Source organism: Mustela lutreola, chromosome 1 (genome assembly GCF_030435805.1).
Source record: "Mustela lutreola isolate mMusLut2 chromosome 1, mMusLut2.pri, whole genome shotgun sequence".
Lineage (NCBI taxonomy): Eukaryota > Metazoa > Chordata > Mammalia > Carnivora > Mustelidae > Mustela > Mustela lutreola.
Window position 1 is genome coordinate 228354703 of NC_081290.1, and position 19371 is coordinate 228374073.

General features: G+C 38.8%; 1 protein-coding gene across 2 annotated transcripts in view; it reads left to right on the forward strand.

Moving 5' to 3' along the window:
• The window catches only part of GDPD4 (glycerophosphodiester phosphodiesterase domain containing 4), a 174957-nt gene that overhangs the window by 6769 nt on the left and 148817 nt on the right, over positions 1-19371 (forward strand). For both annotated transcript variants that reach the window (XM_059188225.1, XM_059188232.1), the window contains exon 3: positions 4721-4824. In XM_059188225.1, the coding sequence (XP_059044208.1) occupies positions 4721-4824 (104 nt within the window). The remainder of the gene's footprint in view (positions 1-4720; positions 4825-19371) is intronic.

Here is a 19371-nt window from a genome sequence, read left to right on the forward strand (position 1 = left end):
GTAGCATGTGGCCTAGCCTTATTGAGGGCCTCTTACTTTAAACTCTCGGTTATATGTTGGGATTCTCTGGTGGCTGTTTGATATAAAAGACCAAATGATGAGCACACTGAAGGGATTAGAGGAGGGCCATATCCTAAAACTTCATGTACTTATAAACACAGTCCAACCAGGCTCTGAAATTCTGACCAGTTAGATTACTAGTTTCTTATGCCTATGATGGGAAACACAGGAAAGGGAGTAGGTAGAAATGGGAGGTTTTCCTAGATTAGTAGAAGTGTTCTTCTGTCTCCTATATCTTACCTTCCTAGTTATTCTATCCACCTATAGCTGATAAGGACTAGTATATATACTAGTGACTGGGAATAACAAATGGCTTTGATATGATTCCTGCTCTCAAGCAGTTCATAGTCCCTTGGTGGAAGAGACAAGCACAATACAGTCTTAAAATACTGAGAGTATTTATGTGTGTATGTGTATATGCATACATGCCTCCATGTGCCAAAGGAAGGGTTGAAAATACTTCATATAGAAGGTGAAAGGTGATTAAGAATTGGGTAGGTAAGGATTAGGGGATGGCAGAAGAAATCATTTTGGAGGAGTCAGGTATAAGGTTTACCTTAAGTTGAACAGAGGATACAAATGGCAAAGTGATGGGAAACAAAGCTAGAGAGGGAGATGGGACCAGTGTTATTTGGTTTTAAGAATTTGATCTCTGCCATGTAGGACATAAAGAGTCCCTAAAGATGGTAAGCAGATGTTGCCTGATCTGTGTTTTGGAATGATTATTTGATCGTGTGGAGAATGCATTGGAAGGTATGAAACAGGGAGGGAGACATCTTTGCCTTCAAAGAGAAAGTGATAGTATATAAGGTAAGAGATGTTGGTGGTCTGGATTAGAGTAGTGATGGTAAAGATGGAGAAGAGTGAATTGATTCAACAGAACCTTACTAGAGATGAGGCAGTAAGTTACATGAGAGTTACCATGTACTAAGAGAAGGAAAAGGGAGGCTTTGTGCGCAGGGTGGTATTTGAGTCAGTGTGGTATTATGGAAAAATTCCTGGACTAGAGCCTGTTTGGATACTATATCCCACTCTGCCCTTGGACTGGTTATGTGAGATCTCCCAGCCTCTCTACAGTTAGGGAATTTAACTAGATAATTCCTAAGGTTCCTAGATAATTCTCAAGGCCCCATTTCTGCTGAGGGAAAGGAGTATAGCATATAGGATAAGAATTATCCTTGTGTTTTGGGAAAAGACTGCCTGGATTCAATTTATGGCTTTACCCTTGACTATCTCCAAATTAGAGCTTTACCACTGTGTTACCTTGGGCAAGTAACTTAACATCTGGTGCTTTACATGCCTTATTAGAATAATGGAGGTGGAATAGTAGTACCCACGAATAGGATTTGTTGTGGGGATGGGAGAGGGAGAGGTAATATGTTGAAGACACTTAGAATTGTGCTTGTCACACAATTAACCTCCAATAAATGTTAGCTATTTTATTACTCTTCTTGGAGTGACTGACTTGTGGAAGAGATTTTTCACATACAGAAATATGGGTACAAGGGACTGTGGGTAGAGGGAATGAGGTAGTTAGAAGTCAAGGGACAGAGAAGCACAGTAGTGTGCTTAGGAAAAACAAATTTCCAGTGTTGAAGTAGGGACATGTGAAATGATGGTAAGTAGTAGGGTAGAAAGGAATATTTTGATCAAATTATGAAACATCTTTGTGTCAAGTTAAAGTATTTGAATTTTCTCTTATAAACAGTGAGGAGCCTTTGAAAATGCTTGAGCAAGAATGGTAACAATGAGAATCAAAATAAGGAAATGGATTTATTCATCCATTGGAACACTTACTATTTGCCACAGTGAATTAAGACAATTAAGGCCTCAGCCCTCTTGCAGATTATAATCTAGTGGGACGAATTAGTTAGTAGACAGTAAATGAAGAAAGATTATTTCAGATTGTGATAAGAGCTTTGAAGATAATAAACAGGAAACTGTGTTAGAACCTGGGATGGGAGAGTGGTGGGAGAAGACCTCTTTGAAAAAGTGTCATGGGAACGGTCTCCTAAATGGAGAGGTAGAGTCAGCCATATGTACATCTGGGGCAAAAGTATTCCAGGCAGAGGCACCAGACAGTACAAAGGTTTTGAGGTGGAAGCAAATTCGGTTATATTCTAGAAACAAAAAGCAGGCCAGTGTGGCTGGCATTTAGAAATGGAGTGTGGGGCGCCTGGGTGGCTCAGTGGGTTAAGCCGCTGCCTTCAGCTCAGGTCATGATCTCAGGGTACTGGGATCGAGTCCCACATCGGGCTCTCTGCTCAGCAGGGAGCCTGCTTCCTCCTCTCTCTCTCTCTCTCTGCCTGCCTCTCTGCCTACTTGTGATCTCTCTCTGTCAAATAAATAAATACAATCTTTAAAAAAAAAAAAAAAAAAAAAAAAAGAAATGGAGTGTGTAGGATGGGATGAGGTCAGGGATGGACAGGGGTTGACCATGGAGGGCCTTGTTGCCATGGTAGGCAGTTTGATGGTACCTTAGTACAATAGGAAGCTCTGGCAGTGTTTTGAGCAGGGTAATGACATTATTTGATACTTTTTTTTTTTTTAAGATTTTATTTATTTATTTATTTGATAGAGATCACAAGCAGGCAGAGAGGCAGGCAGAGAAAGAGAGAGGTGGAAGCAGGCTCCCCACTAAACACAGAGCCCGACATGGGGCTTGATCCCAGCACCCTGGGATCACGACCTGAGTTAAAGGCAGAGGCTTTAACCCATCGAGCCACCCAGGTGCCTCTATCTGATAGATTTTTAAAAGTCCATGTAAGATTTAGTAGAGTGTAAGTTCTGAGTCAAAGATCCTGTGTTCTTCACCCTCCTACACTCAGAAAGTGCATCTTGATAGCTGTAATGTCTCTCATCTTTTTAGAACACAGTTTCTACATTTTTCATTTTATTTCTTTGTTTTTGCTTTTCCCAGTAATGCCATAATTTAGTCAGGGCAGGGATTATTCTGTCCAGTGTCAACTGATTAAATGTAGTGTCCCAAAGAGGCAGAATTCTTTTTCAGGTGATAAGGAAGTGTTAAGATTATAACTCAGATAGCAACCCAAACCTAACATTCCCAGGAAGGATTTGGCAACGTCTGGTATGACTGGTTTATGATGTGACTTTCAGTGAAGGGGGTTGTCTTCAGGGCTGTTTGAACACCTCCTCTAGGAAGATATCCTCTACCTTGGTTTTAGGTTCAGAGATCTGGGCAGTGTCCCTGCCACTTCTTGGTTGTGTGACCGTGAGCCAATTACTTTACCTCTCTGAGCTTTGGTTCTTCTGCAAAATAAGGTTAAGAATACCTAATTTATATGGCCATATTGAAAAAGAAATCAAATGAAGATAGTTTATGAAATTTCTAGCATTATATTGGCACAAGGTAGCTACTCAAAAAAAAAAAAACAAAAAAAACACAGAAAGCTTTATTCCCTAACCTGTCCCTTGTCCCCTAAATTTGGGTAGGTCAGTGACTAAATGAACCAGTGAGTGATGATTGAATGAATTACTCAATGAATGAGTCAGCAAACGAATGTTTGGTAGATGGAGGGGAGGATGAAAGCAGCAGATGATTGTTAAGAGCCAGCTGCATTTAAGAAACTGTGCTAGAGGGCGCCTGGGTGGCTCAGTGGATTAAGCTGCTGCCTTCTGCTCTGCTCAGGTCATGATCTCAGGATCCTGGGATTGAGTCCCGCATAGGGATTTCTGCTCAGCAGGGAGTCTGCTTCCCCCTCTCTCTCTCTCTGTCTACTGTGAACTCTCTCTGTCAAATAAATAAATAAAATCTTTAATAAAAAAAAAAAGAAAGAAACTGTGCTAGAAAAGAAAAGAAAAAAAAAAAACTGTGCTAGAGTCATAGGGTAGCTCTATTTTTAATTTCTTAAGGAATCTCCACACTGTTTTCCAAAGTGGCTCCACCAACTTATATTTCTACCAACACTGTAAGAGGGTTCCCCTTTCTCCACATTCTCTCCAGCACACGTCGTTTACTGTCTTGTTGATTTTGGCCATTCTAACTGAGGTGGTATCTCAATGCTGAGTGAAGTAAGTCAAGCAGAGAAAGTCAATTATCATATGGTTTCACTTACTTGTGGAGCATAAGGAATAACACTGAGGACATTAGGAGAAGGAAAGGAAAAATGAATTGGGGGAAATTGGAGGGGGAGACAAACCGTGAGAGACTGTGGACTCTGAGAAACAAACTGAAGGTTTTAGAGGGAAGGGGGTAGGGGGTTGGCTGAGCCTGGTGGTGGGTATTAAGGAGGGCACATATTGCATGGAGCACTGGGTGTGTTGCATAAATAATGAATCTTGGAACACTGAAAAAATAAAATCAATACAAATAAGTTTTTAAGTAGTAAAAAAAAGAAACTGGAAACTGCTAGATATTGGCAGGATGGAGGTGTGTAACTGAAGTTCCTATTCCTCAGAGAAGAAACTGTCTCACTGAATACAAACAGATAAACATGTAATTGCAGTTAAGTGTAATACATGTTCTAAATAGGCTTATACAAAATTCCATAGGGGTAAAGAGACTACAGTGGTCACTCCAGCCTCCTGAGGATAATGCATGGCATTGCAACTCTGCAGAACTTTGACAAGTGTATATAGACACTGCTGAGGTAACATGGATACATGGAACTAATTTATACTTTTTTCTTTCTCTTCCCAGAGAGAGAAGTTATTTTACCCATTTCTGATTACTTCATTTTTGCTGTCTTTGGTTTTGCTGTTTGTGTGGATAGAAACTTCGAATGAGTACTTTGGCTTTGACTGGTGAGTTTCATGTTTTGTATTTTCATTTCTATAGGGGCTCTTTGGTTTGTGGACCACCTGAATTGTACCTCAGGCTGAAAAGATTGGGTGGCATAAGAGGGAGGATCACAAAATTGGTCTTTCGACAGTGGCTGGGTGAGAGGCCAGACTCTGGCTTGGAGGAAGGATGCTCAGCACCACCACTTGTGATGCTAACCGTCCACATTTTGACTGAATCTCGTGCAGTGGGAAGCTATTCCAATGACTCTCTGAAACCTTGTTCCTCAGTCTTTTTGTCTGGGCTACTGATGCCTACACTTGGTCCTCATGATCTCTGTCCATGAACCCTCATGTCTCTGCCTCACCTCTGGCCTCTGCCTCTTCTGTCCCCAGGGAGCTTCCTAGGACTCTGAACACAGAAATGGGTGTCCTTCTGGGCATCCTTTCCTGGCCAAACTCTTCATCCTGGACTGCTCCCAGCAATTCCAGTTTCTCTGGCCTGATGATTGCAAACTTACCCACTATTTGGTATTTGGCTGAGAAAGGGGCATGTTTGGATATGAGGCTTTTTAAATTTTTTAAATGGAATACAATTAAGCTTTATTATAATAGAAGTAAAATGTGTTTTGTTTTGTTTTGTTTGAAGAGGGGGTGGAGAGAGAGAGAAAATCATAAGCAGGCTCCACACACACACACACACACACACACACACACACACACAGCCTGGGACTTGATCTCATAACCCTGAAATCATGTCCTGAGCCAAAATCAAGAGTTGAACACTTAACCGACTGAGCCACCCAGGCACCCCTGGTTTGTTATTTTAAATATAAAAATTTGAAAAATATAAAAATCTGCTTTGTCTTATTCTTGAGTGACAATCACTCGTTGGTATATTTCCCAGCATTTTTTTCTACACTTGTTTTTATATTATTGCATTTATATCATACAGAACATGTAATTTTGTTTTTCCTTTTCATTTAAGATAGTAAGAAAGATTTTGACAAATTACTAATAACTGAGTATCATTTAAAATGGTTGCAAAATATTTCATGACATGAAGATGCTGTAATACACTTAAACACTTATTATTATGCATTATGTTTCCAATTTTTTTGTTTTTATGAAATAGGAGTGCAGAGAAAGCTTTGTATTCTGACATAGGTCTTAGACTAGATTTCCACAAGTAGTGTTATTGAGTCAAGAAGAATAAATATTTGTAGTATTCATTATGCCTGTTGCTGAAGTACTTACTCAAAAGAAGTTAGTGATTTTCATTCATGACAGATATATGAGAGTTTCTGGGTTTTGTTTGTTTGTTTGTTTTAGTGAGAGAGAGAGAGAGAGAGAGCGCACACATGTGTGTGTTTGCCTGAGTGGAGGTGGGGGAGGGGCAAAGGGAGAGGAAAGGGGAGAGAATCTTAAACAGGCTCCACACCCATTGGAGCCAAGTTGGGACTCAGTCTCACGACCCTGAGGTCATGACCTGAGCCTAGATCAAAAGTTGGATGCTCAATCAAGGAGCCCTGAGAGTTTCTATTATAACCTGTGGTTGATAACATTAACCGTTCTTATTTTGAATAATTTTTGTTAATTTTCTAGATAGGATTTGTTTTGTTTTAATTTAATCATTAAGTGCTAAAACTTGTTTAATTCATTTTCTTTTTAGAAATACACACACACACCCCACATATCTTTTATCAATTCATCTACCAGTAGACTCTTAGGTTGTTTTCGTGTCCTGGCTGTTGTAAATAATGCTACAAAGAGTATGGGGGTTACATATCTTTTTGAGTTAATGTTTTCATTTCCTTTGGATAAAAACCCAGACGTGGAATTGCTGAATTGTATGGTAGTTCTATTCTTAATTTTTTTGAGGAAGCTTCATACTGTTACCACAGTGGCTGTGCCAGTTTATATTCCCACCAGCAGTGCACAAGTGTTATCCTTTCTCTATATCCTCACCAACACTTTTTTTAAAAGAGATTTTTATTTGAGAGAGCGAAAGAGAGTGAGCTTGAGCAGGGGGAGGGGCAGAGGGAGAAGCAGTTTCTGAACAAGAAGCCAGATGCAGGGCTTGATACCAGGACCCTGAGGTCATGACCTGAGCCAAAGGCAAACGTTTAACTTACTTGAGCCACCCAGGTGCCGCAACACTTTGTTTTTAAATTGAGGTTTAATTGACACACAACATTATATTAATTTTAGGTATACAACACATTTGTTTCATGTTTGTTTTCATATATTGCAAAATAATCATCACATAAGCCTAGTTAACATCTGTCACCATACATAGTTGCAAACTTTTTTTCTTATGAGGAGATCTTTTAAAATTTACTCTCTTAGCAACTTTCAGATATACAATACAGTATTATTAATTATAGCTACCATGCTGTGAATTATATCCCCATGACTTATTTATTTTATAACTGGAAATTTGTACCTTTTGACTCCCTGCACATATTTTGCCTTCCTACTGCCCCCTGCCTCTGGCAACCACCAGTCTGTTCTTTGTATATGTGAGCTTGATTTTTGTTTTTTGTTTTGTTTTATTTTTTTAAGATTTCACATATAAATGAGATTATATGCTGTCTGTCTTTCTCTGACTTGTTTCACTTAGCATAATACTCTCAGGGTTCATCCATGTTGCACATAGCAAGATTTCATTCTTTTTTATGGCTGAATAATATTCCATTATGTATATATACCACATTTTTCTTTATTAATCCATTGATGGACACTTAGTTTCCATATATTGGCCATTAGGAATAATGCACTGAAGATAGGGATGCATATGTCTTCTTGAATTAGTGTTTTTATTTTCTTTGGATAAATACCTTAAAGTGGAATTGGTAGGTCACATGTTATTTCCATTTTTAATTTTTTGAGGAACTTCCATATTGTTTTCCAGAGTGGGTGCACCAGTTTGGATTCCCACCAACAGTGCACAAAGGTTTCCTTTTTCTCCACATCCTCACGCATTTGTTACCTTGGCTTTTGGTGATAGCCATTCTAACAGGTCTCATTGTGGTTTTGATTTGTGTTTGCTTGATGATTAATGATATTGAACCCCTTTTCATGCATCTGTTGGCCTGAATGTCTTTTGGAAAAATGTCTGCTCAGATCCTCTACCCCTTTTTTAAAATGCATTTTTAATTTATTAATTATTTTTATTAACATACAATGTATTATTTGCCCCAGGGGTACAGGTCTCTGAGTCATCAGGCTTACACACTTCACAGCACTTACATATCTCTGCCTTTTTTTTTTTTTAAAGATTTTAAAAATTTATTTATTTGAAAGACAGAGATCACAAGCAGGCAGAAAGGCAGGCAGAGAGAGAGGAAGGGAAGCAGGCTCCCGCAGAGCAGAGAGCCCGATGCGGGGCTCGATTCCAGGACCCTGGGATCATGACCTAAGCCGAAGGCAGAGGCTTTACCCGCTGAGCCACCCAGGCGCCCCTCTCTGCCCTTTTTTAACTGGATTGCTTATTTGCTCTTGAATCATAGGAGTTTTTATGTATTTTGAGTATTAGAATATGATTTGCTAATATTTTCTTTCTTTTGGTAGTTTGCCTTTTTTTTTTTTAAGATTTTATTTATTTATTTGACATAGAGTGCAATCACAAGTAGGCAAAGAGAGAGGGGAAAGCAAGTCTACCTGTGGAGCAGAGAGCCCGATGTGGGGCTTGATCCCAGGACCCTGAGATCATGACCTGAGCCGAAGGCAGAGGCTTAACCCAGTGAACCACCCAGGTGCCCCAAGAAGTTTGCCTTTTCATTTTGTAGATGGTTTGCTTTGCAGAAGCTTTTTATTTTGATGTAGTCCCACTTGTTTGTTTATAAAATCTTTTAGGCCTGTTTTCATTATGAATTATTTTTATTTTTCTAATTTATTTTTTCAATGTGACTTATTTTTAAAGTTCTTGTGCTTTTATTTATTAAATTTTTATTTATTTTATTTATTAAAAATTATTTTTTTCACTGACTTATTTTTAAAGTTCTTGTGCTTTTTATTTCCCATCTTCTGCCTTCCTCTACCCTACTTGTCCTCTCTCCCATGAATGCCAGTGGGATGTCATGTTTTAGTTTGATTTTCTTGGGCTCTCTCTATTTAAAAAAAAAATTATTTGGAAATGACTGTAGGTTCACAGGAAGTGGAAAAGAAATGTACAGGGAGGTCCTGTGCACTCTTTACCCAGCTTCACGCAATATTAGCATCTTGTAAAACTATTGCATGATATTAAAACCAGAAAATTGACATTGGCAAAACCTGTGGATCTTATTCATATTTCACTGGATTGACTTTTAAAAATAGCAAATAACTACATTGATAAGCAACAGTTATGATCACAGTAAAAGTTGAAATTCACCTTGGCTGTGTATTTTGGCATGGGTCTGTGTATGCATTTTTGTGTATTCATGTCTGAACACATACACACATTTGCATATATGTGCGTGTATGAGAGAAAGAAAAAACTCTGGCTCTATCCATATCATGAGACTGTTTTGAGGAACAAATGGCAGAGTCTCATTTAAATACCACTGTTCACAAACTGTAAAATAATAAATAAAAAGTATTTTATTGTAGTAGATGACTATCCTTTTCTCCAGGAAAAATGTTTCAGTAGTGTACACAGTAAGTGAAGCATACTTAACTGTGTAAGAGGGGAGTATGTGTGTGTGTGTGTGGGGGGGTTAGTATATAGGAGTCTTAGCAAAATCCCATTCAAAGATGTAGAATTACAGAGTCAGGAGGGATCTTGGAGCCAACTGTCCCAATTCTCTACATTGTACACATATTTGAAAATATTCTTTCCAGGTGGTCTTCTAATCTCTGATTAAAACTTCAAGTGGTTTTAACATACTGTTTTGTGTTTCAGTCTTTCCCTACTTAGAGAGCTCTAAGTGTTTACGAACTCTTTATTATAATAAGCTGAAGTCTGCTTTCCCTCCGACTTTTTTTTTAAACTTAATTTCTTTTCAGTGTAACAGAATTCATTGCTTATGCACCACACCCAGTGTTCCATGTAATATGTGCCCTCCATAATAGCACCACCAGGCCCCCCCAACCTCCCACCCCCTGCCCCTTCAATACCCTCAGATTGTTTTTCAGAATCCATAGTCTCTCGTGGTTCATCTCCCCCTCCAATTTCCCTCAACTCCCTTCTCAATTATCATATGGTTTCCCCCTGACTTTTACTCACTGGTCTTGGGTTGGCCATCTGGCACCTCACCCAGTGTAGGACAACTGGAGACAGCCATCTTTCCCCTAAATATTCTCTATCGTAAACAACTCAAGCATTTCACATGTTCATTGTATACAAGAATGTTCATCTCTGGGTGAGCTTATTGTTCTTCACAAGAATGGAATCAGGGGCGCCTGGGTGGCTCAGTGGGTTAGGCGGCTGCCTTCGGCTCAGGTCATGATCTCAGGGTCCTGGGATCGAGTCCCACATTGGGCTCTCTGCTCCGCGGAGAGCCTGCTTCCCTCTATCTCTCTGTCTGCCTGCCTCTCCATCTACTTGTGATCTCTCTCTGTCAAATAAATAAAATCTTTAAAAAAAAAAAAAAGAATGGAATCAGGATTGGAGCACAATGGGGTATGAACTGGACCAATCTCCTTCTATATGTGTGTACTTGTATTAATAGCCCCTACACTCATATTAACACAGTTCCCCCCATCTTAGCTCATATTCTTCTTTTTTTTCCCTATCCATTGAGGGGTTTTTTTTTTTTTTTTGGTTTGTTGGTTTTATTGATGTGTAGTTGACACACATTAGTTTCATATGATTCAACAGCTCTGTATGCAGTGTTCACCACAAGTATAGCTATCATCGACCACCATACAGTGCTATTGCGATACCATTGACTATATTCCATATGCTGTAACTTTTATGTACCTTATCATGTGCCTGTTGTTCGATATGTCTTTTTTTTGGAAAAATGTCTGTTTAGATCCTCTGCCCATTTCTAATTGGATTATTTATTTGCTATTGAATTGTATGAGTTCTTTATGTATATTGGATACTAACCACTTACTCAGGTATATGTTTTGCAAATATTTTGTCCCTTTTGGTAGGTTTCCTTTTCATTTTGTTGATGGTTTCCTTTGCTGGGCAGAAGCTTTTTAGTTTGATGTAGTCCCACTTGTCTGTTTTGTTGCCTTTTGCTTTTGGTGTCAAATCCAAAAAAACTGTCACTGAGATGGATGTCAAGGAAGTTAAGCTTATGTTTTCTTCAGGAGTTTAATGATTTCAAGTTTTACATTCAAATCTTTAATAATCCATTTTGAGTTGATTTTTATGTATGGTATAGTAGAGTGCTACTGATTCATTCTTTTGCATGTGGCTACCCAGTTTATGGAAGAAACCGCCCTTTCCTCATTGTATATTCTTGGTTTTTGTTTTCTTTGCCATAAATTAATTGACCATGTATATACATGGGCTATTTATTCTGTTCCATTGATCTATGTGTCTGTTTTCAATGCTAGTACCATACTGATTTGATTGCTATGGATTTGTAAACAGTCTGAATTCAGGGAGTGTGATGCTTCCAGCTTTGTACTTTTTCCATATTGCTTTGGCTGTCCAAGGTCTTTTGTAGTTCTATAAAAAAATAAGGATTATTTGTTCCATTTCTGTGAAAAATGCCTTTGGAGTTTTGATAGGGATTGAACTGAATCTACAGATGGCTTTGGGTGATATGGGAATTTTAATAATATTCTTTAATATTCTTCACGAATGCGACATATCTTTCCATTTATTTGTGTCTTCAGTTTCTTTAATGTATTACCTTTTTCAGTACATAGATCTTTCACCTCCTTGGTTAAATTTATTCCTAGGTATTTTATTGTTATTGATGCTAATGTAAGTGGATTTTTTTTCTTTATTTCTTTTTTTAAAATTTTTTAATTTTTTATTTTTTATAAACATATAATATATTTTTATCCCCAGGGGTACAGGTCTGTGAATCGCCTGGTTTACACACTTCACAGCACTCACCAAAGCACATACCCTCCCCAATGTCCATAACCCCACCCCCCTTCTCCCAACCCCCCGCCCCCCAGAAACCCTCTTTTTTGTGAGATTAAGAGTCACTTATGGTTTGTCTCCCTCTCAATCCCATCTTGTTTCATTTATTCTTCTCCTACCCTCTTAAGCCCCCATGTTGCATCACCACTTCCTCATATCAGGGAGATCATATGATAGTTGTCTTTCTCCGCTTGACTTATTTCGCTAAGCATGATACGCTCTAGTTCCATCCACGTCGTCACAAATGGCAAGATTTCATTTCTTTTGATGGCTGCATAGTATTCCATTGTGTATATATACCACATCTTCTTAATCCATTCATCTGTTGATGGACATCTAGGTTCTTTCCATAGTTTGGCTATTGTGGACATTGCTGCTATAAACATTCAGGTGCACGTGCCCCTTCAGATCACTACATTTGTATCTTTGGGGTAAATACCCAGTAGTGCATTGCTGGGTCATAGGGTAGTTCTATTTTCAACATTTTGAGGAACCTCCAAGTTGTTTTCCAGAGAGGTTGCACCAGCTTGCATTCCCACCAATAGTGTAGGAGGGTTCCCCTTTCTCCGCATCCTCGCCAGCATCTGTCATTTCCTGACTTGTTAATTTTAGCCATTCTGACTGGTGTGAGGTGATATCTCATTGTGGTTTTGATTTGTATTTCCCTGATGCTGAGTGATATGGAGCACTTTTTCATGTGTCTGTTGGCCACCTGGATGTCTTCGCAGACATGTCTGTTCATGTCCTCTGCCCATTTCTTGATTGGATTATTTGTTCTTTGGGTGTTGAGTTTGCTAAGTTCGTTATAGATTTTGGACACTAGCCCTTTATCTGATATGTCATTTGCAAATATCTTCTCCCATTCTGTCAGTTGTATTTAGGTTTTTCTTTTCCTGTGCAAAAGCTTTTGATCTTGATGAAATCCCAATAGTTCATTTTTGCCCTTGCTTCCCTTGCCTTTGGCGATGTTCCTAGGAAGATGTTGCTGCGGTTGAGGTTGAAGAGGTTGTTGCCTGTGTTCTCCTCAAGGATTTTGATGGAGTCCTTTCTCACATTGAGGTCCTTCATCCATTTTGAGTCTATTTTCATGTGTGGTGTAAGGAAATGGTCCAATTCCATTTTTCTGCATGTGGCTGTCCAATTTTCCCAGCACCATTTATTGAAGAGGCTGTCTTTTTTCCATTGGACATTCTTTCCTGCTTTGTCGAAGATTAGTTGACCATAGAGTTGAGGGTCTATTTCTGGGCTCTCTATTCTGTTCCATTGATCTATGTGACTGTTTTTGTGCCAGTACCATGCTGTCTTGTTGATGACAGCTTTGTAATAGAGCTTGAAGTCCGGAATTGTGATGCCACCAACTTTCGCTTTCTTTTTCTATATTCCTTTGGCTATTCGAGGTCTTTTCTGGTTCCATATAAATTTTAGGATTATTTGTTCCATTTCTTTGAAAAAGATGGATGGTACTTTGATAGGAATTGCATTAAATGTGTAGATTACTTTAGGTAGCATAGACATTTTCACAATATTTATTCTTCCAATCCAGGAGCATGGAACATTTTTCCATTTCTTTGTGTCTTCCTCAATTTCTTTCATGAGTACTTTATAGTTTTCTGAGTATAGATTCTGTGCCTCTTTGGTTAGGTTTATTCCTAGGTATCTTATGGTTTTGGGTGCAATTGTAAATGGGATTGACTCCTTAATTTCTCTTTCTTCTGTCTTGTTGGTGTAGAGAAATGCAACTGATTTCTGTGCATTGATTTTATATCCTGCCACTTTACTGAATTCCTGTACAAGTTCTAGCAGTTTTGGAGTGGAGTCTTTTGGGTTTTCCACATATAGTATCATATCATCTGCGAAGAGTGATAGTTTGACTTCTTCTTTGCTGATTTGGATGTCTTTAATTTCCTTTTGTTGTCTGATTGCTGAGGCTAGGACTTCTAGTACTATGTTGAATAGCATTGGTGATAATGGACATCCCTGCCATGTTCCTGACCTTAGCGGAAAAGCTTTCAGTGTTTCTCCATTGAGAATGATATTTGCGGTGGGTTTTTCATAAATGGCTTTGATAATATTGAGGTATGTGCCCTCTATCCCTACACTTTGAAGAGTTTTGATCAGGAAGGGATGCTGTACTTTGTCAAATGCATTTTCATCATCTATTGAGAGTATCATGTGGTTCTTGTTCTTTCTTTTATTAATGTGTTGTGTCACATGGATTGATTTGCGGATGTTGAACCAACCTTGTAGCCCTGGAATAAATCCCACTTGGTCATGGTGAATAATCCTTTTAATGTATTGTTGAATCCTATTGGCAAGTATTTTGGTGAGAATTTTCGCATCTGTGTTCATCAAGGATATTGGTCTGTAGGTCTCTTTTTTGATGGGATCCTTGTCTGGTTTTGGGATCAAGGTGATGTTGGCCTCATAAAATGAGTTTGGAAGTTTTCCTTCCATTTCTACTTTTTGGAACAGTTTCAGGAGAATAGGAATTAGTTCTTCTTTAAATGTTTGGTAGAATTCCCCAGGAAGCCATCTGGCCCTGGGCTTTTTTTGGAGATTTTTAATGACTGTTTCAATCTCCTTACTGGTTATGGGTCTGTTCAGGCTTTCTATTTCTTCCTGGTTCTTGTGATAATTTATATGTTTCTAGGAATATATCCATTTCTTCCAGATTGTCAAATTTGTTGGTGTAGAGTTGCTCATAGTATGTTCTTATAATTGTTTGTATTTCTTTGGTATTAGTTGTGATCTCTCCTCTTCCATTCATGATTTTATTTATTTGGGTCCTTTCTCTTTTCTTTTTGATAAGTTGGGCCAGGGGTTTATCAATTTTATTAATTCTTTCAAAGAATCAGCTCCTAGTTTCGTTGATTTGTTCTATTGTTTTTTTGGTTTCTATTTCATTGATTTCTGCTCTGATCTTTAAGATTTCTCTTCTCCTGCTGGGTTTAGGGTTTCTTTCTTGTTCTTTCTCCAGTTCCTTTAGGTGTAGGGTTAGGTTGTGTACCTGAGACCTTTCTTGTTTCTTGAGAAAGGCTTGTACCGCTATATATTTTCCTCTCAGGACTGCCTTTGTTGTGTCCCACAATTTTGAATCGTTGTGTTTTCATTATCATTTGTTGCCATGATTTTTTTCAATTCTTCTTTAATTTCCTGGTTGACCCATTCATTCTTTAGAAGAATGCTGTTTAGTCTCCATGTATTTGGGTTCTTTCCAAACTTCCTCTTGTGATTGAGTTCTAGCTTCAGAGCACTGTGGTCTGAAAATATGCAGGGAATGATCCCAATCTTTTGATACCGGTTGAGTCCTGATTTAGGACTAGGATGTGATCTATTCTGGAGAATGTTCCATGTGCACTAGAGAAGAATGTGTATTCTGTTGCTTTGGGATGAAATGTTCTGAATATATCTATGATGTCCATCGGGTCCAGTGTGTCATTTAAGGCCTTTATTTCCTTGTTGATCTTTTGCTTGGGTGATCTGTCCATTTCAGTGAGGGGAGTGTTAAAGTACCCTAGTATTATTGTATTATTGTTGATGTGTTTCTTTGATTTTGTTATTAATTGGTTTATATAGTTGGCTGCTCCCACGTTGGGGGCATAGACATTTAAAATTGTTAGATCTTCTTGTTGGACAGACCCTTTGAGTATGATATAGTGTCCTTCCTCATCTCTTATTATAGTCTTTGGCTTAAAATCTAATTGATCTGCTATAAGGATGGCCACTCCTGCTTTCTTCTGATGTCCATTAGCATGGTAAATTCTTTTCCATCCCCTCACTTTAAATCTGGAGGTGTCTTCGGGCTTAAAATGTGTTTCTTGTAGGCAACATATAGATGGGTTTTGTTTTTTTATCCATTCTGATACCCTGTGTCTTTTGATTGGGGTATTTAGTCCATTAACATTAGGGGTAACTATTGAGAGATATGAATTTAGTGCCATTGTATTGCCTGTAAGGTGACTGTTACTATATATTGTCTCTGTTCCTTTCTGATCTACCACTTGTAGGCTCTCTCTTTGCTTAGAGGGCCCCTTTCAATATTTCTTGTAGAGCTGGTTTGGTGTTTGCAAATTCTTTCAGTTTTTGTTTGTCCTGGAAGCTTTTAATCTCTCCTTCTATTTTCAATGATAGCCTAGCTGGATATAGTATTCTTGGCTGCATGTTTTTCTCATTTAGTGCTCTAAATATATCATGCCAGCTCTTTCTGGCCTGCCAGGTCTCTGTGGATAAGTCAGCTGCCAATCTAATATTTTTACCATTGTATGTTACAGACTTCTTTTCCAGGGCTGCTTTCAGGATTTTCTCTTTCTCACTAAGGCTTGTAAATTTTACTATTAGGTGACAGGGTGTGGGCCTATTCTTATTGATTTTGAGGAGCGTTCTCTGAACCTCCTGAATTTTGATGCTTGTTCCCTTTGCCATATTGGGGAAATTCTCCCCAATAATTCTCTCCAGTATACCTTCTGCTCCCCTCTCTCTTTCTTCTTCTTCTGGAATCCCAATTATTCTAATGTTGTTTCGTCTTATGGTGTCACTTATCTCTCGAATTCTCCCCTCATGGTCCAATAGCTGTTTGTCCCTCTTTTGCTCAGCTTCTTGATTCTCTGTCATTTGGTCTTCTATATTGCTAATTCTTTCTTCTGCCTCATTTATCCTAGCAGCGAGAGCCTCCATTTTTGATTGCACCTCATTAATAGCTTTTTTGATTTCAACTTGGTTAGATTTTAGTTCTTTTCTTTCTCCAGAAAGGGCTTTTATATCTCCTGAGAGGGTTTCTCTAATATCTTCCATGCCTTTGTCGAGCCCAGCTAGAACCTTGAGAATTATCATTCTGAACTCCCAATTTGACATATTACCAATATCTGTATTGATTAGGTCCCTAGCCTTCGGTACTGCCTCTTGTTCTTTTTTTTGTGGTGAGTTTTTCGGCCTTGTCATTTTGTCCAGATAAGAGTATATGAAGGAGCAAGTAAAATATTAAAAGGGTGGCAACAACCCCAGGGAAATATGCTTTAACCAAATCAGAAGAGATCCCAAATCGTGAGGGGGGAGAAAGGGGATATAAAGAGGTCAGAAAGAAAGAAAGAAAAAAAAATGTAAAGAAAGAAAAGAATTTAAAAAAGAAAATGAATAAAGAAAACTGTAAAAAAGAAAAAAAAATATATATATTAGATAAACTAGTTAAAAAACATTAAAAAAGAAAAGGGTAAAAGTTAAAAAAATTTTTAGCAAAAGAAGAGAAAAAAAATGAAAAAGAAAAAAAATTAAATTAACTGCAAACTAAAGAATCATAGGGAGAAAGCCATGAGTTCCGTGCTTTGCTTTCTCCTCCTCTGGAATTCTGCTGCTCTCCTTGGTATTGAAACTGCACTCCTTGGTAGGTGAACTTGGTCTTGGCTGGATTTCTTGTTGATCTTCTGGGGGCAGGGCCTGTTGTAGTGATTCTCAAGTGTCTTTGCCCCAGGTGGAATTGTACCGCTCTTACCAGGGGCCGGGCTGAGTAATCCGCACGGGTTTGCTTTCAGGAGCTTTTGTTCCCTGAGTGCTTTCCGTAGAGTTCCAGAGGGCAGGAATACAAATGGTGGCCTCCTGGTCTCCAGCCTGGAGGAGCCGAGAGCCCGGGGCCCCACTCCTCAGTGCGCCCTCAGAGAACAGTGCCCAGCAACTCCCGTCTGCCTGACCTCTGGCCGCGCTCTGAGCTCACCAAGGCTGCGACTGGTTCAAGGTAACCCCGAGCTTTGAGCTCACTGTCGGCTCTGTCTCTGTAGCCGGCTTCCCTGTTCTAATACCTGTAAGCTCTGCGACACTCAGACACCCCCGATCCTTCTGTGACCCTGCGGGACCTGAGGCCATGCTGACCCTGCGTGGGCTTCACCCCGGTTTAGCCTCTGGAGCGATGTCCCTCAGCGGAACAGACTTTTAAAAGTCCTAATTTTGTGCTCCGTTGCTCCGCCACTTGCTGGGAGCCAGCCCCTCCTCCCGGGGTCTATCTTCCTGTCGCTTTGGATTCACTTCACCGCCAGTCCTACTCAGAAAGTGGTTTTTCTGTTTCTAGAATTGCTGTTCTTCTTCTCTTCGATCTGCTGATGGATTTGTAGGTGTTTGCAATCTTTAGGCAAGCTATGGAGCTGATCTGCTAGCTGAAGTAGTCTCAGCCTGCTACTTCTCCGCCATCTTGATCCTCCCCCCTTCTTTATTTCTTTTTCAAATAATTCATTATTAGTGTACAGTAATGCTATTGATTTTTGAGTGTTGATTTTTGTCTCCTGCAACTTAACTGAATTTCCTAATCGGATATAACTGTTTTTTAGTGGCATCCTTAGGATTTTCTCTATATAAAAATCATGAAACCTGCAAATGGAGACAATCATTTACATTCCAATTCTGATGCCTTTTATTTATTTATTTTTTCTTTCCTGATTGCTCTGGCTAGGACTTTCAATACTACGTTAAATAGGAGTGGTGAGAGTGTGCACCTTTGTCTTATTTTTGATTTTAGAGGAAAAGCATTCAACCTTTCATTTACTTTCACAGCCTTTCACAGTTGAGTAAGATATTCACTGTAGACTTATCATATGTGTCCTTTATTATGTTGAGGTATAACACCTCTATATTTTATTTGTTGAGAGTTTTTTCTTTCCAAGTTTTTATTTAAATTCCAGTTAACATAGTGTGAATTTAGTTTCAGATGTAGAATGTAGTGATTAAACACTTACATACAATATTGATGCTCATTGTAGCAAGTACCCTCCTTAATCCCCATCACCCATTTAACGTTGTCTTCACACCTTCCCTCTGGTAACCATCAATTTGTCCTCGATAGTCAAGAGTCTGTTTCTTGCTTTTTCTCTTGAGAGTTTTTAATCATGAAAAGGTATTTAATTTTGTTAAATGTTCTTTTTTCATCTATAGAGATTATCAAATGATTTTTGTTTTTCATCCTATTAATGTAGTGTATCACATTTATTAGTTTATGTATCTTGAACCATCCTTGCATCATGGGGATGAATCCCACTTGATAGTGGTTTATGATCTTTTTAATGTGGTATTGAATTTGGCTTGCTAATGTTTTGTTGTGAATTTCTGCATTTATGTTCATCAGGGATATTGGCCTGTAGTTTTCTTTTCTTTCAATTCTTTTTTTAAAAGATTTTATTTTATTTTATTTAACAGAGAGAGAGATCACAAGTAGGCAGAGAGTCAGGCAGAGAGAGAAGGGGAAGCAGGCTCCCTGCCGAGCAGAGAGCCCGATGCGGGGCTCGATCCCAGGACACTGAGATCATGACCTGAGCCGAAGGCAGCGGCTTAATCCATTGAGCCACCCAGGCGCTTCTAATTCTTTATTTAAATTCTATTTAGTTAACATATACTGTATTATTAGTTTCAAGGGTAGAAATTAGCAATTCACCAATTGCATGTAACAACCAGGGCCTGTAGTTTTCTTGTAGTATCCTTATTTGGCTTTGGTGTCAGGTTAATTTTTTTTTTGTAAAATGAGTTTGGGAGTGTTCTTTCCTCCTCAGTTTCTGGAAGAC